A 26644-nucleotide genomic window follows, 5' to 3' on the forward strand; every position below is an offset into this window, starting at 1 on the left:
CGATTGAGATTCAGTTTTTCTAACAAAAAAAAAAAAGAGAATGAGGAATAAAATATACTGGTTGTGATTCACAAAAGAGTTTAGTGGCAGTCATTTTCCACAGTGGACAGTGCTGTAGAGTCTTCCTCTTTGTGCTGATATAGTTTGCAGGCTTTAATGATGAAGTGGCTGAATGTCCCCGTGCTTGCATCAGTCGGTTATTTCCCTTATTTCCCGCTCTCACTTTATCCAGGAATCACTTGCAAGTTTCAAAGACATTAGGATCACGGCAGGCACACAGGCAGTTGCTGTCTTAAACTTAACCTAAATACTCTATTTATCGCCCAAGAGCCTATAGGTTATGCATTTACTGTAAAGGAATTATATAATTGGTGGTAGGTAATGTGGCTGCTGTTTGTGAGCTGTGTGAAAAAAACTGTGTTTTCTTGTGCTTAAATTGCACCTCTTAATCAAGGGCTTTGCAAGCTCGGTGCCATCTAAATGAGAAAGAATGCCATAGTGAGACAAGCACAACCTTTCTAAAAGACATGGGACTGTTGTAAATAAGGGTGTATATGCTTGTCTTCTGGCTTCACTGTTTAGAACAAAAGTAACAAATCAAATCTAATTTTATTTACTGCAAATAACAAGGTAAGTTGTGCATAAATCATGAAACAAGTCCGATTTGGTATCAAATATTTCACTTAAGTAACTATTTTAACATTATTTTTTAAATGGTCCATTGTGTAACCTTTTTTTTTCTAAGCATCTAGAAACAGATTGAAAATACTGTGAAAATACCTGTCATTAACATCCCCACCACCAAAGCTGTGCTTATAGCTCATCTTTACTCAGAGGTGTCTCTCAGACTTATGATGAGGGCTGTCAGGGGGTCTGGGCTCCTCACTGTAAAGCTGCAGATAATCAGGTTTGGAAGCTGTGTGGCTGTCCAGTTGTTGTGAAGGTTTCTTCAGCTTATAAGGGACCACTGCATTGAATTAAAGAGCCTTCATAGCCTGGTAACTGGGAAGTTGATAGTTATAAACTGTGATTTCATCTGGCTGGATCCTTTCTGGGGAAACATAAGGAGTACTGACAGAAGCTTGTAGAGTGATTCCCTGGAAGTACTCCATTTGTGTAATGCTCCTCAGCTCAAAATTGGTATGGTATGCTCAAATGGAAATCAGAAAGACTGAATAGTCAATCACGCTTCAAAGTAGGACAGTCGGGACCCCCTTTTTTTTGTTCCATTAGTGGTCGAAGTGGAAAACAATCTTTCAAATATAAGCAATATCTATAAGGTTGTTTAACATTCTCACTATTCACCTCTGATTATGGCATGGTCTCTGTTTTTCAGAATACATCTTTTACAGTGTATTAATAAGGGTTCATGTATGGTGTTTATTCTTTTGTACCATTTGAAGTTAGTTTTGTTCATTTGACCCCTTGTCAGCCATTTCTTACAAACATGAATTCAGAGCATTTAAGATGAGGTCAATAGAAGGAACTGGACTGAAATGTACTGTGGTTGGACTGCATCTAATTGAACCTGTTTACTTTCTCTGTAAAGTGCCCCGAAATTAATTAAATAAATATTGATTGTTATTTATGAATTAGTCAAATAAACTGAAATTAACTTAACATAGAGCACTGGTGAACTGTTGGATTCATAGAATTGAATAGAATAGAATAACAATCTCGAGACTTTTGGTCCTGCGCAACAAAACCTCGATTAACGAGTTCTTACAGTGTGCATGCTTATGTATATCCATGTTATCATGTTTGCAGTGTTCCATGTTGCAGTGCAGTGCGTGATTTCTTCATTTTCGTATTCATTTGTCTCTGAGAAGATGAACTTAATTAAGTACGGCAGTGTAAAACAGGTGCTTAAAAAAGGCACAGAAAAGATTGAAACTCGCACCTGGATTTTGAGAGAATGTGCATAATAAAGACCGTCATTTGTGAATCATGATCCGAACCTGACGCACTCAGCTGCTGAAACGCTCAGGTGTTGTTGGTGGTTCAGCACCGCGGACAGAGACTAAATGTAAATGCGCTTTCAGATTGGAGTCTGCATAAAAAGGTGAGCTCCCACACAGTTTCTGAAAAAAGGTCTAAGTTTCAGTAGAAAACAGGCCACAGAGAGCACTAATATGTAAAATATTCAATTTGTATAATTATACTTGCAACTCACATTTGCAGAAGTCAGAAACTTTTCACAGAAGCAGCTGCTGTGCCTCTTGTCAAATAAGTGTATTTTTGTAAAAAGTCTTTCTTCGTTTTAGCACATGGTATTTGGCTACACTATAGAAAATGGACGAGAATCTGCGACTCTTTCTTGAATGAGACTCTTCTCATCTGTTTAGCATTCATGCGTTGCAGCGTTTCACGTCAGTCATCTAACAAGATTGTTCCATCAGACGGAATTGCCCACATCACTCAATGAAATACAATTATTGATTACACTGCCCTCGCTCGCTGCCTCTCTCTCTCTCTCTCTCTCTCTCTCTCTCTCTCTCTCTCTCCCTCTCTCTCACGCTCTCTCCTCTCCCGAAGTGCTGCAGCCAGAGAGGACTGCATCGAAAAAAAGAGGAACCCCCCCCCCCCGCCAAAAAACAACAGAAAAGCCTTGTCGTGCGCTGGCAGTTACTTCTGATCCTGCTCTACAGTAAAAAGCCCACAATATCTACATATCATTTTACGGAAAGGGAAAGCAGGCTGCGGTGCAATGGGTTACTTTCAGCCCAGTCCACTCCTCTCGGTATAAATGACGGTGAGTAATTACTTTTTTTTCTTTCCTTTTTATATGAATACATGCTGAGGGCAGCATTGATACATAATATGCGTGCACCTTTCCGTATATATCTCCAACTAAAACTGAGGCTGGCATACAGGAATACATAATTACTTATTCATAAGCTTTTGTGTCATTTGTTAAAAGTTTGGATTGTTGGCATGTGCTTTATTTTCTCTTTTCTTCAGTGGTCTCAAACTAATGTCTCCTGCAAACGTTGAAAATGTTTAATTTGGTAGAAACAAACATGAACAATTTATCTAAACAGGAATGTAGGGGAGAAGCAGCTTTAAAACTGTGGAATCCAACAGCTTTAATGTTTAGGTGCTGCCATATTTTCTTCTGTACATTTTACAGGCATGTTGGAGTCAGATATCTGATTTAAGTTACAAAAATGGCCATTTGAGGGGTTTGTAACCTCTGGGTGGTGTTCATAATGGTAGACTACAGCTTGTAGTTCTGCCCATCTTTGATGCAACTGCAACATTGGGCTAAATTCTTGTCTTTGGCATGAGCAGAGTTTTGTCTGCTGTGGACTGTGAATGCTTTAGTCCGATTCAGCCACCTGGCCCGGGGCAGTTAAAGCACTCTGCGTTGCCGCCAAAAGAAAAAAAAGAAGAAGCTAAAGAGTAGAGGATGCAGGAGCAAGCAACTGACTCATCCATGAACTGCAACTCAAGATGCAGTGAACGATTGACAGGCGCACAGCCGGTGAACTGGAAATCTGTGGCAAAGTGCCTTGTTTGCAATCCGAAGGCTGCTGTTGTTGTCCTGCTGGGTTAACACCGAGGAGAGCATTCAGTGTAAAAACTTGTTAAGGTAAAGTGATTGCGGGTTGCAGAATGTCTGCAGTCGCTTACCCCCGCTTACTGATTTTAGGTTGCTTCTTTTTTTTCCCTTCTGTAAGCAGAAGCGAGATTCCCATCTTCCCTCTGCATTCAGCAGCGTCTCTATCTGAAGCCTCCACTTGCACTTGCTTTTTTTTAAGGAAAACGGGACAGCAGGCTAATTCTTGACTTGAGAGATTAGTGGGAAATACTTCTTGAATATGCACAAAAATGTTTTTCCTTTTTACTGATTTCAATTCTTTGTCTTTTATTGTTTCAATTTAAGCAAGCAGATGCAAGCTATTACAGCAAAACTTTTCATACTGTATATTAGCACAAACAGGGCATTCCTTTTGCTTGGCCAAACTCGGTATGGGAGTGACGGAAGTAGTACTAATAGTTTAGTACTTGAAATTAATGGTACAGCTTCTAGTATTTTGTGTCTGGAAAGGTGTATCAACCTGCTGCAGCACCATTGTGCATTGTGCACCCTATGAATATATAATGCATTTGGTAAATGGACTGTACTTATCTGTTTTTCTAGTCCAGTTGACTGATTAAAGCGCTTTTACACTACACCTATTCACACAAACACTCATACAGCACATTTTGGTCTAAACAGTGTTACAGGATTTTTTCTCTATCACACACATTCACACATCGATGAATGCATCAGAGGCAGCATGGGGTTCAGTGTCTTGCCCAAGAATACTTTGACATGTGGCTCGGGGAAGCTAGGAATCAAACCGCCGACCTTCCAATTCGCAGACGACCGCTCCAGCCCACAGCCGCCCCAACGATCTGTCTGGGATAACACAGCTTGTAATAAATTGTGCTAGTGAAGTCTTTATCATTTGTGTTGGATATTGGCGATATGGTGAAACGATTCCTACAACCCATCCAAAGCTAAACAATTTTTTTCATATTCTTACGTTCATATTTTTTCTTTTTTCCCCTGTACAACCATTGTCCTCTCTTTCTCCTCCACTGAGTCAGTAATGGCATCAGTGTTTGATGAAATCTCCCAACCTAAGACGTCCCTGGCTGGATGTGCTTCTGCCTTCCAGATGAGGTCACAGGCTCTAGGTTTTGATGGAATTACATGCAGCTCTGCCCACTTAGAGATTGGACCTGCTCTCTCTAACTGCCACAGTGCTTACGCACGTCTTTGAAAGGGCAGGACACTGACGAGTCAAACCTGACTGAAGCTTCCAGAACTGAGATTTCTGTTGAGCAAGGGGCATTATATAAAATGCTACCTTTTACTGTGAACGGATAGCTATAATGTCTCTGAAAAAAAAAAAGAAACCACTTCCCTAATTTTATTTACTCTTGTTGACAGTGTCTGAATTTAAAAACAGCTCGAAGCCAAAAAGGACAGCTTTGATTTTTCCCCAAATTCTCATATAAAACTTTTAGCATTTGTGGGTCAAGCAGTCTGACATTGAGGGATAGTCGCTTAGAGCTTTATTTTTCTTTATCATTATTGTTTTAAATCTTTTCCGGACTGCTGGACTAGTGGGTAGCACTAACACGAACTTAAATCCTTTTGACAAAGCACATGTTGGTAGGAAACCCTTACTGTTCTGATCTTTTCTTCTTTTTTTAAAGTTTTTGCTTGTTCTCAATGAGGCTGTATATTATCACATGCCTTTTTTTGGTGATATGTTATGTTTAAGTGGGTTATTTATGTCGCAGATTTTTAACTGTGCCACAGCCTGTGAATGCTTTAAAATGAGCACTAACATAGTCAAGCACGCATTTTTTGGAGACTGACTTTTCTAAATGTATTTTTCACCATATTCAGTCTGATATGGCCAAAACGCCTAAAACATTTGTCTTTATGTTGATGCAAAGAGGAAATTTGAGTTTTTATCTATTTATTTTCTGGAATTTTAAGGAGGTTGAAGGAAAGCAGGACCACCATCCATCATGCAGACAGGGGGTGTCGCCAGAGCAAGGCCTACTTTTAGCCAAGTTCAAATGATTCCAACAATGTCACACATGCTAAATTAACTGTCTTTGTTTTAAGTATAGAGAACAGTTCTGCCCTGGGATGCTGTATAGATTACTTCTTATCTCTGGTTCAGTACGTTCCTTCATCACTATGTTGGTTTACTATGAGTGGAAAAATATTGTATAATCAAATGTTTAGACTGTGGTTACTTTGAAAATACTGACTGATTGTGTGAATAGAGTATAGGTAATGAGACAAAGACAACATGTGGACACGAAAAAATAGGAATTTGAAGAATTGTTTGAAGGCTGGAGTTGCATCTGCTGATAGTGATGTGTTAACTGAGTCTTGGGAGAGTAAAGTGCTGGAAAAGGTATTAGCAAGCTGGTTCTGGTAAAAAATAAAATGCATAGGTTGAGCCTTACCGTAAAGCAAAAAAAAGAAAGAAGCAAGGGAAACTCAATGTGGTTGGGTACAGCTCAAAGTGAGTGTGGGATTGATTTGTTTGGTGGTGTTGGAGGTCGCTGAGTTTGATTGTGACTGTTCCCGTTGCTCAGTCGGTGATGTCAGGGTCTCGTCATCCCGCGGGCAGGTGGGGTTAGGTTGATGGCGTGCTCGGGTGTCCTCTGAGCTTCATAACCACTGACAGCGTGCCTCACCATACACTCCATTGATTCTTTGACAGGCAGGCTCCACCAGTACCCAACCCTTTTTTCTGACGTACATGCCACTATAAGCAAAAAAATGTGTCATCGTGATCTAACCCTTAAACAGTAAATGGCATCAATTCAGTGACACTTCTGAACTCTGACACACTCCTCCACGGGTTTCCGTTGTCTGAGGAATTCAAAATGAATCTTCCTCACGTGACAAGAAGCTGTAATATTCAGTGCTCAGGAGGAACTGTGTTAAGGAGTCCTGTCACCAACCAAGGATTTATGCAGAGCAAAACTCTTTTGCTTTGACTAGTTTTTTTTAATTGAAAATGAGAAGAAATGAAAAAGGTTGCTTCTATTCAAGTTAACCCCTTTGTAATGTTGCTACTGGAGGCAAACATCAGATTACAAAAAAAGCTGATATTATGCTCATCCAGGCTAATATCTAATGTCTAACCAGTGTCAGCATTGAAAATAATCAGTTGATAAGCAAAGGAGTGTACGCATAACCACAAAAGTCATCCAATGAGCCAAATGGGATTAGTAGTGTCACCTTGAATCAGCACTGTCATTTTGCCCAGTAAAATTACATTATAGGAGCTGGAGCCGGGCCCTTTGATTTGTGTCCTCCTGACAAGGCTTCAGTGTTCATTAGGGAATGTGGCAAGCAGCTCTTAAGACACACGGGAACCGCACATGCTGGACAGCGCTGACCATCTCCACCCTGCTCATAAATATGCACTCAAACTTATAAATGTTCTAAAAGAAAGTGCGCAGTGTTAAATCACTGGATTGGTTGTGTAGAAATAAACAGACCAGAGTGAGCATGTGCAGCACTCGAACGAAATCCTGTTACATCATTTGCACTGTTAAGCTGGGGTCTCCCTCCCATCACTGCTCTGCCAATATGGGAGAGGGCTTCCCCAGTCCTGGATGTTGGAATAGTTCCTTGCCTTCACTCTAGTATTCAGTTCCCTCCACAGATTCTGGATGGGATTCAGGTCTGAACTGTGGATGGGCTATTTGTCTCTGTTAACCATTTGTTCTCTTCTCTGACTCTTTGATGAAGATAATTTGTCTTATTCTAAAGCCCGGTGCTGCAAAAAGGATGAGTTTTCCTGGAGTCAAGAGATGGTCAGCAGGGAATAGACCTGGATCTCACACAGAATGAGTGAACTCATTATCCCAGAGGGGATGATGCATGTTTTCAATATCATTTATCAGCTACAACTGATACAGTTTACAGAGAATTAATCTTTTTCAACGTATTGTAATAAAAAAACAAAATAATAATTGCAGAAAAGTATTATCAAATTTCTTGTTTTAAAATAAAGTTGCTTGTTTCTGCCATTTCAACCTCCAACCTGACTTAAAGTAAAGAAAATCTTTTTTATGTGTGAATTATGCAGGTATGTGAGACACATTTTTTAAAGATGCTTGTGTGTGTGCCACAGTTGTCTATATATCGGCTCTTGACCACTCTGGCTTTCCTCTTTTTGTTTGCCTGGATTAAATATGACAGTGTCGTTCCAGTTGGGTTGTCACTCCCATTATAATGACTCAGCCTCTTATTGGGGACATTGATTCTGAGCAGAGCTTCGCCTATTAGCTTCTTTTTAACAGAGCTGGTCAGCAGGTTTTATCACTTCTGTTTGAAATGATCATCTTTCAAAAGCCATTGGCAGCTCATGAAATATAGAAGAAAGAGAGCATGTCTGAAAACTGAGTGCTCATTTTCAGTAACATTTAAGGGCTACGTAAAGGGGCTTTTTCCTTCACATCAATTTCCTTCAATCCAAGTGATTCAAAGGCCTGAGAGAACGGTGAGTGAGTGATTAAAGAAGGTATTTGCAGTCAGTGGGGTGTCATCAGTTAGTCGAGGATAGTCATGAATGCTGTGGTAGTATCTGGTGAAAATCCCCCTGTCTCTGATTTCCATTCTCTTTTATTTCTGATTTCTTCTTCTTTGTGTGCCTCTTTTATTTATTTACGTGTTGTTTACTCTTCCTCCATGTCTTTCAGCCTGGTCGATGATTGCCACAGCCATTGTGGGTTATCTCCTGTGGTGACTGCAGCCTCAAGAGTTTTCTCCCCCATCTCAAGATCCACTCGCTCCGTTCCTGCAAACTCTTTATCTGCCATCATTTACTTTTCTTTCCCTTCTCCCTCCTTTTTTCTACCTCTAACTATCCCGTGGAGCCCTGTGAAGACCTGCTGTTGGAGCCAGAATGGAGGACACTTACAATAACAGGACTTCTCTGGCGAAGGGGGCCAAGGACATGGTCAAGGAGGCCAAGCGGCATGCAACAAAGAAAGTCAACAAAGTGGTGGACCATGCCACTGATGAGTATTCGTCTCACCGCAACTACAAACGATTCCAAGATGAGGAGGATGAGGATGAGGATTTCTACCGGAACTTGCAAGGTCAGGACGAAGATGGCCACCGTGACAACGAGGAGGGCTCCAGTGATGCCACAGAAGGGCACGACGATGAGGACGAGATCTACGAGGGCGAGTACCAGGGGATCCCTTCAGCAGGCAACAAGAAGCATAAGGAGGGCCAGGTGGCCCTTGGACAGCCGATATCGGATGCCACAAGGGACCGGAATGAGCTGGAGCAGGAGAGACAGGCTGATGAAGAGGAGCTGGCTCAGCAGTATGAGCTGATCATCCAGGAATGTGGGCATGGGAGGTTCCAGTGGCAACTGTTCCTAGTACTTGGGCTGGCTCTCATGTCAGATGGGGTAGAAGTGTTTGTGGTGGGCTTTGTGCTGCCCAGCGCAGAGACAGACATGTGTGCGGCCAACTCCAGCTCAGGATGGCTAGGTAAGGACCTTGCATGTTTTACGGTACATGTGCTGTTTTTTTTTTTACAGCTGATGCATTTACTAAATCCACATCTACTTCAGCATTCCGTGTCAGTATCACATTTTTCATCACTTTGGTGTGACGCCCACACACTGTTGTCCCAGCTCACCAGACAAACACATTATTGTTTGATTGTTAATAAAGGTTTAAAATGTTTGCATTAAATAGACACCATTCCACCCAAACCAAAATATATTACCAATCCCAACGTTATTTTGATGCCTATATGTAATCAACTCATACCAAACCAATAGGAACCTAAAAAAAGTGAAAAAAAAAGTCAAACAAACGTTTCAATAAAAACAAAAGACTTGTACCCCATTCTTATAAGTGAACTTCCATCAGTTAACTTATGGCATTATCAAATTTTCCACTCCTTTTCAAGATCGTTTTTATGTGTGGTTTATGCACAATATACACTATATTCCTGAGAATATCCTTCCCTTTTACAGGCTTTGCAATATATTGAGTTTTTTTATTGAGAAAGTATCTTAACTTCCTCGGTGTTAATTGAAATACCATTAATTTTTATGATTCTATTAAGTTTCTATATAGTCTTAATCGCCTTGACAGACATTGTACTCATCTGTCATTCACATTGTGGGTGAAATAACATTTATTGTAATACTGTATGGGGCATTCTTTCTTGATTTATACTCTCCTCTGTGAGAAATGCATATAGCTGCCCTGTGGTCTGAGCACTATTTGGCGTATGTACTTTGATTAGAATATTCATTCAGTCATTTCTGCTATTATACAGATTAACTTTGGCATGTAACAGTTATGTCTATGGATACACTATGAACTCCAGAGAGCCTGTGTTAAAAACAGTAAATGTGGAATATGAAAGACATGTGTTTACCACTCATTGTTGGTTTAATGGAAAGACATTGATGAAGAAACGTGGGAATGACCATTTACTTATAGAAATAAACAAACCCACTGAATCACTACAGTAATAATCTAGTTTGTAGTTACTCATACCAATGCTACCAAAAATGTCACTTTATGTTTAGCAGCACAGTCCAGTTAATTTTAAGTTAATAACTTGTTTTATATGTGAATCAAAGGACAGATCCTGATTTTAATTCCTCCTTTGACTGAGTACCTTCTCTTTTAGAGGGGCAACATTGTCCAAGTTGTACACATTTAAGTTGAAACTCTCGCAACAAAGTGATCAACTTGTGTGGGAGTAAAGTTAAGGTATTGTACAAGAATGGTCTGTTGTATTGGGACATGGCACAGAAGAAAGCAATAATGGAACTGATTGTTTCAACTCTAAAACTGCATTAAAAAAAAGTGGTCAGACAAGACAGTGTTATGAGGAAATACTGTTGTTCACTCTCTGTGCTACATGTCAGAACAAGGTCAAGTGTATGATTAAGAGAATGAACTCTGTGTACATTTTGAGAAAGCAAAATAAAGAGCACTCTGTAGATCTGTACTCTGAGACTCTGAGAATTCAGACGGAAATTCAGATAGAGGTTGTTTATGTGATTTCCACTTTGGGTGAGAAAAACTAAGAGTTAGGTATTCAAAAGAGCTAAAACTAGTCTTGGGTTTGGGACTGATTAGTAACCCTCATTTGAAAATAGCTGCCACACCTCCTCCTCAGCCTGTGATTTAAGGAATGTGAAAATCTAAATACTGAGGGGTAGGTGGTAATCCTCCTGCTGCAGGTGAAATAAATCAAAATGATGATCACCATTTCATTAATCAACTAACAGAAACTTTGATGAGAGAGATCTAAAAATCAGAAAAATAATATTCATTAATGGTTTTGTTTTTCTGTCGGTGTCGATTTGGTCTCATGGTTTTCATGATTTTGTTCTCTTGTGATTTTAGATTTCTCAAATTTATATAGCCAGGGGCACAGTCATGAGTCATCGTAGTGTTTTGGGAGAGTGGCGTCCTGGTTTCAGCTCCTGGTTGTCATGATTTTGGATGGCTAATAAAATTGGTTGGGCTGCAGCCTTCGACTTGCCATTAGAGGAGATGCAGTGTGAACCATGAACAGGTTACCAGTTCATCGCAGGGCCACCACAGAGACAAGCAGCCATGCATGCTCACACAGTCCTGGGTTCACTTCCGAAGCACCAATGAACCTCACATTACTTGTTTTTTGACTGAAAGCCAGAGTATGGGATAAAACCCATGCATGCACAGGGAGAAGATGTAAATTACACATTCCTATAGTATCTTTAATTAAACATTGATTAAACATTTATTAAACTTTTTTCCTTTCCTTATCAAAATGATCACACGTTACCATCCAACCTTAACAATAACCACACGTATAATGCTTTGATCAACGCTTATATGAGCTTAGTGACATATTGTGAACCTTGTTCCTTTTTAACTAACCTGTATTACAAGGTACTCTACATAAAGCATTACCAACTACTTTTTTAGGTGATCTAAATGTAAAGGAGCAACTGAGTCTGGTCCAAACAGCAACATACAAAAACTTGCCATTCTACCGTGCAAAACAAACATCATCAACATGTTACGCGTTAAAAGAGTTATTGGACAAACTCAGCAACCGCATGACTAATCAAACATTGTTAGTCATGGAAAAAATAGGATTAGTCCTGTGCATTTCTGTTATACATGCCACACTTTATTCTGTGGCCGCAGATGAGGTGTTTCAGTCCACTGGTCTCTGTGTCAGGATTAGGAGGGTAGCTGGTATTCCCTGTGCGCTTTATAGGTCGAGATTGAGTTCCAGCGGTCCTCGTAGCTGCAGGTGTATAATCCATCACCACAGAGCTACATAGAGAGGCTGACTCACTGTGTCAGTACCAGAGTGGAGAGGACATTAAATCAGGCACACAGCCCTTAGATACTAACCGCCACAATGAAGCATGACAATAGATCAACTTCACAGCAACACCTGATGCAAAGCCGACATGAAAAGACCTCTGGAAAAAGGACGGTGCGACTGAAAGTTTGAAAAACTGGATGACAGTCAGTAATTGCATTAAAGATAACATGTGCACATAATCTCACATTTAGAAAAAGGTCCTTAGGCGTTATGTCTTCAGAGCCGTTTATATTGTGTCTTAAGAACAACAAAGCAAAAAGCAGCATTTGTTGCTTCATGTTGTCTCTGTTAAATCCTCACAACATGTTCTGTACGCAGCACCTTTGTTTTTCTGTCTCTTTTCAAGCATCCATAAACTCCTTTCTTCCTCTCTAGCCAAGCAAAGTCCTGGAGGCATTCATGCTCTACGCTCTGCTTCCCCTTGTTCGAGATTCCCTCTCTTTCACCCTCCATTCAGTGAGCCTCACTTTCCTTTCCCCATTCTTCCCCAATCTCATCTTTCCCCCTCTGATTGCCTTGAGGCTCCTCCCCCATTGAGGTGAACATGATTGCTGTGTGTGTGTGTGTGGATGTCTAAGTGTTGTCTGCATGATTACTGTGACCTTGTTAGTATCCATTTGGAGTTTTTCAGACTGATTACAATATAGTATAGCTGACAAAAATGCTCTTTTTGATAAGGTTTCTATGTTCTATTTTGAACTGAATATTGGTTAATCAGATTTGCAGATCATTACAAACATTTTACAGTTTACTGTGTCCCCAACTAAATTTGGGTTGTAATTGTATAAGATGATTTGTTCTTATTTGTTAAGTTCAGATCAGTTTATAATAAAAAAAATAGCTATGCACTCTTAGCAGCTAGTGAGTCCTCTTATTGCTTATTTTGATAATGAATGTTAATACGTCCAAAATAAGATCATGTGTATGGCATGACTATGCGCTAATGATAGACGTAAAAATATTCTCAAATTTGCTCTGCAGCCTGATTTCTCTGAACAACCTGGTTTCTTGTGTGCACGTAAACATGCTGTGGCAGATGGAAAGGAGCGTCTGCTGATGCCACGTGTCTCATCCGAGGAACATGGCTGTTCATAGGATTAGCTGTATGGGGATATGACCCACCTGAGGGACCACAGCCAAAAATATCCTACCGGTCCTCCAAAAGACAAAAAAATGAACTAAATGAACTATGAAATGAACTAAAAAAGGAAAAGAAATTCTCTCGACAACTCAGTTTCAAACACTGAAATTATGAGTTTCCAAATTAGCAATTGTTTTTGGTTACTTCTACCTTATCTAGACTGATCATTGTTCCATTGTGCAGCTCCATTAGCCACAAAACGGCCAGACGGAGCGAGCACACACTCAGCTGAATGTGAAGTGATAGCACAATATGAAAAACACAAAGACCTGAGTCGATTACTGCCTCCAGTTTAGTAGCAGTACCCTGATCTCGCTGGAATCTCAACGTTACATCAGAATGAAAAATGCACTGTTAGGTAAAGAGAGGGAGGAGGGTGCTAGTGAATATCTCAAATAAGAAAGGATGGTAATGGAAATAGTGGGGAAGACGAGCACTTTGAGGTGCAATATGTCATGAGCTGACAAGAGTAGAAGTGAGGAGACAGCTCTGAAGCACAGAGATTATCAACTCAGAGAGGGGTAATGGGAAGGGAGGTGTGGGTGGACTGGAGCAGACAGGTGGAGACTGGTAGTATTTAGTACACCAACACAGTAAGGGAGAGGCTTAGCTATCATCTCAGACACAACAAAGGGAACACACCAACCTATCATTACTTATTTGTTCTCTTAGGCTGATTTTTGCCTGTTGAAACTCTGTTGAAATTTTTTTGTCTGACTCTCATCTCAGCTCTCCTCATATTTATTTAAGAGCCACGTCTCTTTTTTCGCCATCGGTTCTCTCCCTCCTTTCATGTTTTTGCTCTACTTTATCTTCTTTCATCTTTGAAATCCCTGTCATCTGATCTCTTGTACCTTTAACTCTTCTGTCCCTCTTTGTGTCCCAGTGTCACCCTCTGTTACCTTTCAAGCTTCATCCCTTTAGTACTTTTCCTGATTTGTCACTTTTCATTTCCTATCACTCCCTCTTTTTCACCCAGTCAGTATGAGCCAGCTGGCGGGCTGTGTGAGGCTGCGTGGTCCAGGGGCAGCTGAGCTTGGCTAAACTGCAGTAAGATCTCAGCATCGCTGCAGAGATTACACTACTTGAATAGCGCAGCTAGCTCTGAATTGTGTGAGAGAACGTGTGGGGTGAAAAGTGGGTTCATTTAATGTGTCTCCATATGGACCAAACCTGCTGTCACCAGAAACATCAGCAGCAAACCATGTCTAACGTTCACTTTTACCAGGGCTTGAAAGTATCAAAATATCTAATTCAAAAGATCACAGTCTTTAAAGTTAATGAAGGTTGGATCGTTACAGATGCTGAGCGAGGCATTTCAAGCCATGCACTCTAAGCCCTACGATGGGTTGCTTTCATACAAATTGTATTGAAATCCTGTCCCCACTGATATGACTTAAATACGACAAAACACTTCAATCTCTTTTTCTGCGGAGGTGGCAGGGACGGAGGCATGAATCCGATCAAACTGACACGATGTAGTCCAAATATGATGACACGCTGCTCAGTGTAAATGAGCTGTTGGTAGGGCAGCAGCGTGGAAACTAATGCAAATACTGTAAATGCAAGGGTGCCACAGAGGAGAGACGAACAGATGTGTAAAGGGAGAGATATGAGGAATGAAAAGGAGATGGAAACCAAGATATTGGATAGCAAAATGAAGAGAAACTGAGAAAAGGTTGGGAGGGGAGATGAGGTAAAGCAAGAACAGACATAACATCAAAGTAGTCGAGATAAAATAGAGACAGTGTGAGTCAGCTATCGACGCGTAGCCACGGGATGCACCAGACATGCTGCTGTGTGATAGTATCATCATTATGAATAAAAGAGGATGGGTGTTTTGTGGGATGCTGAAACAGTTTGCACCACTGAGAGTGAGGAGCATCAAAGCATGAAATCAGAGAAGGGGTCGTGATGCAGATCAGCGCTCCCACGTCTCTCAGGGGGGCCCCTTGGAATGTGACAAGGCAGAAAACACTGCATCAGGGTTCGCCCTCATCTTTGCCTCCCCACTGTCAGTCTCTTACCCTACCCGGTAATTACTGCACTCCCATCCCTCATACCTTTTTCTCTCTTTTGACACATCCCCTCATTGCTTTAGCACTACAGATTTATTTATTTTGCCTGCATTTGTGCTTGATCTTGTAACATTTAGATTTAATCAGTTTCTCCTCCTTCACATCGGTCCCAACTGGCAAACAAAAGAGCATTAAAATCCACAGTAGATTTCTTTCATCCTGTGTGTGCTTGAGTTCGTATGATTCTAGTTCAAAATAGCAGCTCTGTGGATTTTGCTGAAAAAATTACCAGTCTCAGAGCTGTGTTTTTACATCTCAACAAAGTGTCATGTGGCAAAGCCTTTTGCTTCTGCCTGAGAGTTCCCCTCGACACAATGTGATTCTCTAATGGAGTCTCTACTGGTCCTTTACTCTAAACTCTAGTCTTATGAGAGCCATTAAGTTGGGATCCATTTAAAATGTTAGATTTTTAAGCAAGCTCTAAATATAAAAGTAATACTAGTAAAATATACAATATCAATGCTCTTCATGGTAAGACATCTATTCAAATTAGATAGAAAACAAATTAGAAATCCTTTTTATGGAAAAGTGTGTACCATACATTACAAACATGGCAGGATAATCCTACTCAAACGGTGTAGTGTTAAGGGATGTCTTTGCTATTTCTGGATTATATTACACTACAGTTCACTGCTCTCCCCTTTGCTGGTGCCGGCACCACTGACATCATGCTCAAAGATACTGTGGAGCTAATCGGACAGAACATCAATAAATTCATTACGTAATTGACTGTCCTGTGAGGATATACTCATTACTTCATTATGTATCTTTTTTCAGGGACATTAAAGTATCAGGAATGAGTTTTTTGCTTTGTCTGCTATGTACCAGCATCTCGAAAAACCCTAAACCAAAATAAGGAGAGAAAAAAAGGCTATTTGCATGAGAGACCTCTCTGGACATTATGGATATATAGCAAAGAAATAGGTGGCCAATGGCTGTATGTCTGTTCTCCCTCATAATAACTACTCTCTGCTTCGTGAGGCAAATGTGAATTCCACTGTATATAGGCCAAAGACGTCCAATAAGTTTAGAATTGAATTTATGAGACCATGAGGAGGTAACTACATGTCTACTAAATGTGACAGATATTCTGCTGCGAAAGAGTCAAACAGATATAAGATCCCTGTGGAGACGATGATATTTTAATGCAGACTGACAGAAGGGTAAAAGCATCTTTCTATCAGGACTTTTGTAATTGGATGAACTCGATGCCCTAATGACTGAGTCATATCAATCAACATGTAACCACGGCTTGCACACCCTCTTTGTGCTGTGTGGAATTTTAAGTGCATCTAATCTTTCGAAAACAGGTTATGGTGTAATTTCTGAATAAGGTTGGTCAAGGCAAGACCAAGGTGAAGGCAAAACAGAGATAATATTATCTGTTAGTTAACCATAATGTTTCAGTCTGGAACTGAAATATCTAATAATTGAGGAAAACTCCAGCTGGAGTTGCTCTTTGCACTTCCACGAAAGCTTCTAACCCCGCAGTGCAACACACATCACAGACTGAAGCAGTAATAATAGCCTCTTCGCTTCTGGGCAGAATCGTGATGATCAGTGAAAGAAATCAATGCTGTTTTGTTGGAGCATTGATCCCATTTGTGATGAGGGAGATAGAAAGAGAGCAGAGGGCCCTTTTGTAAAGTCACACCACATTACTGTTCACATTTGTCTCCACGTTATTCAAAGCCTGTGTTCTCTCCTCTACACATTGAATTTACCCAGCAGTATGGCTATGTGTTACTGGGACCTGGGGGCTTCCAGTTGAGTTTAAAGGGAAAGTCCTTACCCACATCAAATAAACAAATATTTTTCCTCTCCTCTGTTAATCTCCATTGTTTTCTAGATTGTACATACTGTGCCTTTAAAGTATCAAAGACAGAAAGAGAGGATGGAAATCTTGATAATTGCTAGATGTGAACATCTTAGTGCCTTTTTCTGCTCAATGATCAAAGATGTATTTTTTTTCTTTGTTATGAATTTAACTGCATAATGAAAACAATAGTTGAGGAAAATTGCTAACAAATTGGTTAATTTAGTCTTGTGGGTCTCGAATGACATTTTCATTTACTTTTTGAAACATGCACAAAAACACTTGGAAATCCTAAACTGATAAGGGCATGAATGTCTCTGTCATTGTTAACCTGAGAGTCCTTAATAAAGTCCCTCCACTGACTGAGATGTCCTCTTTGCTGGCATTTTTTCGCCGCAACACCATCCACTTCCACCCTCAGTGCAGCAGTCATCACTGCAACACACCAAGTTACCCACATCAGCATCAACATTAGCGTGTGCTCTCACTACAACCTACTGTTGCGGTGCTGTCTGCTCTGGTTGAAATGTGTACAGTAACGTTGATCAGCAGTGCTTGCATGTGGAGAAAAGTTGTGTTGTGACTGTATGTAAAAACTGTTGTTGGCCAGCTGAAGACTCAAATTGCAGTGTACATGTAGGGACCCTGCCTTTTTTGCATATCACCCTCTGTGCCAAAATACAGCTTTTTGGGGGTATAGAGAGAATAGATCCTAGTTGAAATTAGTGGCATTTGTAGATTTTCTTAAGTAGCCTCACCAAGAGTTCTGGTCAGACACTGTCTGTCAGAAACAGTGACATCTACTCCAATATAATCTTTTCAGCCTATAATTCCAAAACCAATACCCCCCATCACCAACAGTCTGGATGGCCAAACAGCACAAATGGTCAGCGTAACAAATATACTGTGCCTATATTTGATTGTGTGGTGACTTGTTTGAATTATTCAAATTCAAATTCAAATTAATAACAGATCACAAGGTCCTTTCATATAAGAAGAATAGTTCAAAGTGATAAACTGTCAGTTTTACTGGCTCCCACAGTGCTGTTTTGGTTCAAGCTCACCTATATTTGTTTTAAAGTAAATAAGTGGGCCGGTGTTTTATAATGGAGAATTTAGCTGCTAAAGAACATGATTTGTCCCTCAATAGTTATGGAGATTCAAAGCGGAGCATAAATTTGTCAAAAGATGTCTAGAAACAGCAATTTCATTATCAACTTCAAAGTAGAGGGGGCCAAAAAATATTATTATTATACACTATACACTATACGAAGTGTTTGTATAATGTTTTCGTGACAGGAGAAAATTCACTCATGGCTCATTTATTCACCTACAGAAAAACACTGGCCCCACAGCCTCTGCAGACACATGAATACAGAAATGTGAGATTATGTGCTGTGGATCAAGGGAAACAAAAATCAGGCTTGTCTCTTCTCTTTCCAGGCAGCATTGTTTACTTGGGCATGATGTTTGGAGCATTCTTCTGGGGAGGGATGTCAGACAAATTGGGCCGCAGACAATGCCTCCTTATTTGCATGTCCACAAATGGCTTCTTTGCCTTCCTGTCATCTTTTGTCCAGGGTTATGGTCTCTTCCTTCTTTGCCGTTTCGTCGCAGGCTTCGGGTAAGTCTGAAAAAGCAAAGGTCACTCTGTAGCCACCCATGAGTCCAGTAAAATGGAGCACGGTAGAATTTCTAATTCTGATTTTTCAGACTTGAGGAAACTCTAAGGGGCAGATTTACCAAACTGGGAAAGTGAGTACATGGTTGGAAAGTTGAAACAGCACCAGTAGTTTTGATGTGAAATTGTGCTAACAGAAGCAGCAACCATTTCAATAATGACAAAAACAGAGTCATAGGAGCAGAGTATATTAACCTGGTCTCAAAGAAGCAGGTCTGCTGATAATCAAAAGCTTGTAATTAACCAACAACAAAGATCAAGCCTTTTCTTGCTGCTACAAAACAGGCCATGAGCCTCAAGCCTGAGCCAGATTCCACGTTAAAATACAGTTAAAAGACAGTTAAAAGACAATTAAAGTACTTCAGAAACACTCAAGATAAATAGATGACTTCACTCTGTATTTCACAACATTGAAATTTGTTATTTTTCTTTCTTTTCTGGTTAAGTTCAGACAGCACACATAAGTGGGGAAGAGTCATTGAAGTCTGCTAGGGTATAACAACAAGTATAAAGAAATTGTTTTGGGCTTACCTATTTGAGATACATCACCAAAATCCACTATCAACTCATTGGATACATGTAAAAAGCACTGATTGGAACAGCAACCTTTGAGGTTCCTTGAGTTTCTGCAGTCATTTAAGTTAAAAAAACTACTTAAATTATTTGAACATTTTCCTCCCAAAGCTTTCAGCTCTGGAGGGGAAGGTCCTGTAAATACCTCTTTAGTAGATATGGGCAATAACTTTTTAAAGGGGAACTCCGATATTTTTAAACCTAGACCTTATTTCTGACATGAAATACGTTCATCTACTCACCGAGAACAGTTTGGTGAAAGTCGGCGTCCTTCGGAACATATTTCCTCGAGATCCATATAACGGAGTGAAAATAAAAAGATAATAATTTTAAAGATAATAAATAAGCTGTGCTGCAGCAGTGCACGTCGATGACGTCATCCCAGTAGACAAGTGTGTAGAAAGCCCTCTATAAGCCCCCCGATAGCCGCCAATACCAACAACACAGCAGCTTTGAGCTAACAGTGCAATAGTGCGCATTCATTCATTCATTCGTTTTAAAGTATTTGGTGAAATAAAGACAGATAATGCCTTATTTAGAGGCTTATTTAGAGGCTTGTCAATGCCCCAGTTCACTCCGTTATATGGACATACGCGGATCTTGAATAATCTAAATATCTTCTGAAGGATGCCGACTTTCACCAAAGTGTTCTTGGTGAGTAGATAAATGTATTTCATGCCAGAAATAAGGTCTAGGTTTAAAAATACCGGAGTTCCCCAATAATGCCAAAACAGTGTTTGTGTTAGGCCCAAAACCATAATTCTGCACCTGTATGTCCAAAATCAAAGTGGGCCTCCTTGACAGACAGGGAGATTTAATTTAGTGAAATCTTTAAGAAGAGTGCCACTATCCATATAAACATTCTCTATGCATTACTCTCTGTACATCATAACAATTTCACCACAGAGATTACAAAAGTTTCTCTCTGTAAAGTTTTACTTGTCAGCTTGATAAATGTAATACTCTCGTACAACTGTGAAAACCAAGTATTGTTTGATTCTAAATATAATGTGAAGATGAACATTCTGTGAGAAACTCCTCTTCCAACATAGACACTTGGCACAGACTGTGATTTATTATGTTATCGTCTTTGGCAGCATAACCATCCCCTTAAGAGCTAATTTAGTAATTGCATCTTCATCATTCTTTCCAGAGACTCTTAGAGTAATTGAAAATGCTGTCCAGACTGCCGATATGACCCGTGTTCCTGAATCATGAGGACGTAGCAAGCTTTTTTTTCTTTCTTTGTATCGCATCTTGGGGGGAAAATACATTTAGGCCCAACGTATGCGGAAAATAACCCCTTAAAATCCCACGGAGAAGAAGAAGAAGAGAGAAAAAAAGTAATCTCAAATGACAATGTCTGTTTTTCTACTTTAACTCAATCGAAAAGACCACAAACCGAACTGAGTGAGATAGCAATTCTGACTTCATATATAAAATGTTAAACCCAAGTTAATGAGGCATTGTTGCTGTTCTGATTTGAGATTCTCACTCATATAAACCTTCTCTTTCTCTGGTTCTTGCAGGATAGGAGGTGCTGTGCCCATTGTTTTCTCCTTCTTTGCAGAGGTGCTGTCCAGAGAGAAAAGGGGAGAACACCTCAGCTGGCTCTGTATGTTCTGGATGATTGGAGAGATCTATGCCTCTGCTATGGCCTGGGCCATCATACCACACTATGGTAAGTTTAAAAGTGAACTTATCAAGAGTGTGGGCTTTGTATGGGATCTTTGAAACAGACTAAAGCTGCACGAAAAAAAGGCTTTGTCAGCGTTCAGCCAATTGATATAATTTTGATCAGTATTGGATTTCTCAATGAGTCTGAATGATTTGGGCAAATATGTTAAAAAAAAAACAATATTTAATGAGACACTTTACAGGATTAAATTCAGCAGTAGTCTACTTATAGAATGCAAGGCAATGTGGCTTCATGCTAAGCTCGCAACTACAGTTCTAAAACTGTAAGCCCTCCCCTCGTGATCACAGGCGAGTGTGTCATATTTTTTGCTGTTTAAGTCAATCACCTAATAGCTCTAAGTGGCTGCATGCTAAAACGTAGAGGTTAGGAGATTAACTTATGCATGGTTACCACAGGCACAGACTGAAAGCGAGAGGGTGTGATTTATGACAATACTGCATTAAAAAAAGCAACAAACATCTGTGGTCACTGGTGAATCGATGTTTTAACAATCAATAAGCATAACTAAGAGCCAGACAAAGATCAAACCTACAACAATATTTGATCAATCCTCTTCATTCATTATATTTTGACCCTTACACAACCGACTCAAGATATTGGCAGTGCATCAAAGACGTCGCTCTGCCCTCTTTTTAATCACCCACAACATGGCACAAAACACACTGTTGTTCAATAGCTTTTATCATTTGCTCAAGTGATGTTTGTAATTGGCAGGTGTGAACATGACAAAAGTGTAATTCCAACATATTGATGTTTTTTATATGAAATGTATCAATTATGGACATCCAGAGCCTTTAAAGTAAAATGAAACAGTGGGCTTAATGCTGTAACCCACATGCACAAGTACTCAGAGTAAAAGGTTTGGCCTGTTCAAAGGCAGAACATCTGCTTTACAACAGTGATATATTACAGCCATGTTCATCTTGGATGACAGCAAGCTGCCTGAGTGGCTCTGTAGGTTACATGAGATGGTTGATAATGCCATCTCCATGTTTTTCCTTGACGTCAAGGAGGTGACAAAAGTGTTTTTTTTTAGTTTTTTTTTACACCCGGTAAACTGAATAACGTTCATACAGAACAGTGGATTGTATTGTTTGTATGCTCGTGTGCCTTGGAATTTGGTATGCCTCAGCATTTAAGGTTACAATTCTTTTTCTGGATAGACTGTATCTTTCCCACCAGTTCAACACGAATCTAAATAAATTCCTCATACATGTTTCAATTTCATCTAACCTGAGTGAATTCTAAAAACAACCCGACAATTTTTTACTTTGTTTAAAGCAGACGAAAAAAGTCATCAGGTCAGCAAGAAAAGATGCTGCTGGCTGGGGAACTGTCTTTCTTCTTCTCCTCTCCATGCCATGTTTTCATTTCTTCCCTGCTTTTAACTCACTGCTCCTTCCCTTAGCTGCCGTCTCTCCTCCTGTTTTGTACTCTCCACATCTCTCTGTCTAACTCTGTCCTTCCTTTTATTACCTCCCCTCTCTGTCTCTGCAGACTGTTCTTCTTGATCAAGCATAATTAGGTTTTTCTCCTTGCTCTAATAGGACAAAGCTACTTCCAGAGGTGATTTATGGCCAGACCACACTTTAGCCAGCCTGTGACGTCAGTAAGATAGAGATACAGAGTGAGGGTGCGTGTGTGTGTTTGTGTGCCTGCTGCAGAAAGTTGCATGGATGATGTTTTACTAGCGCTGCAGACACACACAGGTCTTCCTCAAAGAAAATTGAAGGCAATAACAACTGACACTGGAAGAGGTCATTCAAGTTAACACACAAATACACACAAAGAGGCATTTTAAGGGAGTTTCCTCTAAAAATCTTCCCAGTTTTCTTTTTTACACGCTGCTCTGAGAGGCACAGCTTTACTGCAGACCCTTTCACAAGGATTACCAGAAGCACACTGGTAAAGGACTCACAAAAGTCTCTTACACTAGAACTTCATGAGTCTTCATGAGGACACTCTGCTGTCAGATCTGTTGATATCATATTGAATGGATGGTGGTGATCTTACTTTGCTCTTACTCTCTGCTGATACACTACCACTCTGCCTCTATCTCTCTGAGACTGAGATATGTGTCTTGCATACATAATCCAACGTTCATCAGTGGATTATATGTCTTCCCTGAACTGCTGCAGTGCCTTCAACCAACACCACTATGATGTGTGGGCAAAAGGACAAAAGCATAGATACCTTCCTGTTGTTCAGTAAAAAACAAAGTATAGTGATGTATCACTGTTCTAATACAAGTGGCCAAACACTGATGCTGATTCACTATTAGAGCTCTCGTTTATCTTCTCACTGGCTTCTAATGTCTCCCAAAAGCCCCCTTGCCAGACTCGCAGCTGGAGCTCTGAAGAAGGTCTGCTCTGCACAGATTATCATCACACTGATGGAACAATTTGAACGTTCACTTGCTGCCAAGTGAGATCACTTCATTAGACAAAACTCACTTATAAGGACTAAAAAGGGCATATTATGACCATTTATAGGTTCAGTATCATATTTAAGGGGCATTTCTAGAAGAAAGAAAAACTCACCTTGTGAGGAAAGTGAGTCACCTTCAATCTGTGAAGCTCAGTTTTAGTTCCTGCCTCTTTAAGGCTTTTGTCAGTATGGTGCGATTTTGTTGAGTGGCCCACTGTGTTTTAGTTCTCTTGACTGAGCCCAGTTTTGTGAACAGTTTGACCATGAAATGAAAGAAATACATTTAAAAGACTGAAGTCTTTATTGCTGAGGAATAGAAGCACAAATCAGTTTCAGTCGCAGAGCAAAATGTTGCAATCTCACATGTCCTGAATCCACAAACATTTACTCACAAGTCCAACCTTTCTCTAAAGAGCCAAATGTCACTCCCAAATTGTCGGTTCTGTTTTTGTAAGGAAGCCGCAGGATTTTGAAAGTGTGTGAGAGCAAAAGTAAAATACAAACAAATAAATAAATGATATTACACAGAACTCATTAAAGACTGGGACTTGACGACTAGACAAAACAGAATTCAGTGGAGACAATGGTCTCACAGTGGAGACGTTCCCAAGTCTCCCAGAAAAGTCTCTGCTTACTTTTCATATCATCACTCCTCCTACTCCTACTGCATGTGGCCTACTTTGCTGTTTGCTAATGTCGACTGTATGTAAAACATTGACGTAAGATGGACGCCACTGGGGTCTAGGAGAAAGTGACTTAAAATGGAATACCAGTGACAGTCTCTATGAGCTGGCTCTGAAACAGCTCCGAATCTCATTGTAAAAATGTACAAAAGACTAAGACGGCGCCAGTTAACAAACCAGTTGGTGATGTAGCTATATGATCAGGGATGTGCTTGTGCACATTACCAAAGCATTTTTAAGAAACACTGACATAGTATGTGAATGCAGTTTCTAGAAAGGAAAAAAATAGTGGGTAATAGCGAGTGGGTTGGATCCCTCTATTTTTCAGTTAGTGTAATTAATCGTCAATCAAACAATTAACCTACCAACTTACCTTCCTACTGACATATCCATCCATCCATCCATCCTAGCCAGGGATTGCTGAGTCAGTCATCCATAGACTGAGTCAATTATATGTATAATCCCTGTAATGAGATTTCCTTTGGTGCCAGGGAAACACTAACCCTGAGGGGCAGGAAGTGGTGCAACATTTCTGTAGAAACGGTCATCACTGCTGAACAACACCCTCCCTTTCATTCATTGCTACTCAGTTTCTTTTTCTCGTCATTTCTCTGGGCACTCCAGACAGACACACACACACCCAACGCTTGCACATACACAAAGGCAGAGAAAGAAATACAGCCACTTAGAGAAAGCGGGAATACACACAAGCTAGATGTCAGTGAAGGTCATCTTTCCTACTACCCAACAACTGAAACAGCATCATAAACTCAGTTTATTGTCTAATGTTCAAAAAATCTTCAAGTAAATAATCTATTCTTTATTTAGAATATATAGATAGATTGGTAGATATAAAAACATAAAAGCCATTTTAAAGTGTTCTTACTTGCGTCATTTTTACTGATTCTACTTGACTGAGTTCTAGCTTTTGTTTTTGTCGCTCATAATGAGAATTTTCTCTGTTCCCTTTTGGGATGTGCTCATGCTGCTTATGACAGATGCCCTCAACCTTTGAAAACGGTTGTTTTTAGCAGCTATCAAAGCTGGATTTTTTTATATGCCGCAAGATTAATTCCAAGCAGCCTTTTTTCCCGGTTAAACCATTAGCATTAACCCCCTCCCTGCCCTGTGGCTCCCCTCCTACGCCTGTTGATGAATAATGGTGCTATATTCCCTTTGGAGCTGTATCTCCATGAGGCACGATCTGCAAAGGGACGTGGGAGGTCACGACAATCATGCCAGCCCCCTTTGGAGCTTGCTGTGCAAAAATGTAAAAAAGAAAAAAAAACACAAAGTCACTGAGAGCACATTCTTTCAATACTTACACAGCTGATAATTCCATGTTTGAAAAGTCCAAGTGGTTATCCACAAATTTAATTCAGCACATTATTTTCAATCTAATGTGACATTTAGTACCACTCTTCACTAAATTTATCTGGCAGATCGAAGCTCTGGAATAAAGAGAGCACCATGAATGTGTTTTTTTTTTGTTTTTTTTTATCTTGGCAAGACAGGCATGACTTTTTATTATCTCTCACTTTGTGATGCTTTCATGTACTCTGCAGCCTTTCTCTGTGGCTTGGTTTACACAATAATGTTAAAGCGTCCCCTGCTAAAAGAAAATGGAAATGCATCATGTATAATTTTGCATGCGTGGTTGTGTAATTGCTTGTGTATTTGTGGGTGGGAATGAGTGTGACATGGCATTATTATTATTGTGTCAGTGTAATCTGTACGCGGTTATCCGTATTATTAATTTCAGTGCTAGTTCTCTCTGTAATTGCACACAGCCAGGCGTTTTTACGTGTGTGTAGGTTTGCTTTTCCTCCTTTCTGTGCGCGTGTGTGCATGCTGCAATGATTAATGAGTCTGGAAGACTGCCTGTGGGCTGAGATCAGGTGCAACAAGATTTAACTTCGCAGAAAACAGTCAATTCTATTCCTACACATTCAATTAACCCGTCCCTGTGCACTTCTCTCCGCTTCCTCAGCAGAGCCATTCATCTCTGAGCTTACACTTCACTCTGCTCAGACCGTCGAGTGCTCCCATTTAAATGCCATCTTTTATTTGAAGCCCCTTATGTTTGTAGTCTGAGATTCACACTTAACATTTAGAATTAGCCTTTCAATTCAAGTAGCTCCCTCTGGTAAAGATAGAGAATTATAATATCTTCATTACAACTGATGTTTTTTAGTTGCTGCCTTGGTAACAGAGTTTAAAGACTATTAATTAACCATATTGCTTTTATCATTTTATCATTCCCCTGTAATAGACTAAATAGCTATGGCATTTGCTCCTCATTCATTTATAAGGCATATTGTAAACTGTGGTACTTGTCCAATTATCACTTATCTGCATAAATGTTCACTTTGCTTAATTTTATCGCAAGCAAATATGCTTTTTTTCAGGCAGACTTTGAAGGGAGCAACCTTGATAATACAAGCATTTTTCATTACAAATATTACACAGTGGCCTGTAATATTTCACATGACACAAGAACAGCGTTTCAGAGACTGCAACATCGAAACTAATAACAAAACAAACTTTTATGAAAATTCAAGAAAAAAAACAATATATATCAGGAGAAAATTATCAAAGTTTTATGAGTTTTTTTTAAATGCCTGTATTTTCTCTTTCAGTT

General features: G+C 39.9%; 1 protein-coding gene across 1 annotated transcript in view; it reads left to right on the forward strand.

The window, feature by feature from the left end:
- Positions 1-2607: 2607 nt before the first annotated feature.
- Positions 2608-26644, forward strand: part of sv2ca (synaptic vesicle glycoprotein 2Ca) — a 31102-nt gene continuing 7065 nt past the window's right edge. Inside the window, exons 1-4 of the mRNA XM_072388070.1 lie at positions 2608-2752; positions 8236-9039; positions 18384-18564; positions 20724-20875. Coding sequence (XP_072244171.1) covers positions 8442-9039; positions 18384-18564; positions 20724-20875 — 931 coding nt within the window. The 5' untranslated portion in view covers positions 2608-2752; positions 8236-8441. The remainder of the gene's footprint in view (positions 2753-8235; positions 9040-18383; positions 18565-20723; positions 20876-26644) is intronic.

This window comes from Leuresthes tenuis, unplaced genomic scaffold (assembly GCF_036924035.1).
Source record: "Leuresthes tenuis unplaced genomic scaffold, fLeuTen1.0.hap1 SCAF_6, whole genome shotgun sequence".
In the NCBI taxonomy this organism is placed as follows: domain Eukaryota; kingdom Metazoa; phylum Chordata; class Actinopteri; order Atheriniformes; family Atherinopsidae; genus Leuresthes; species Leuresthes tenuis.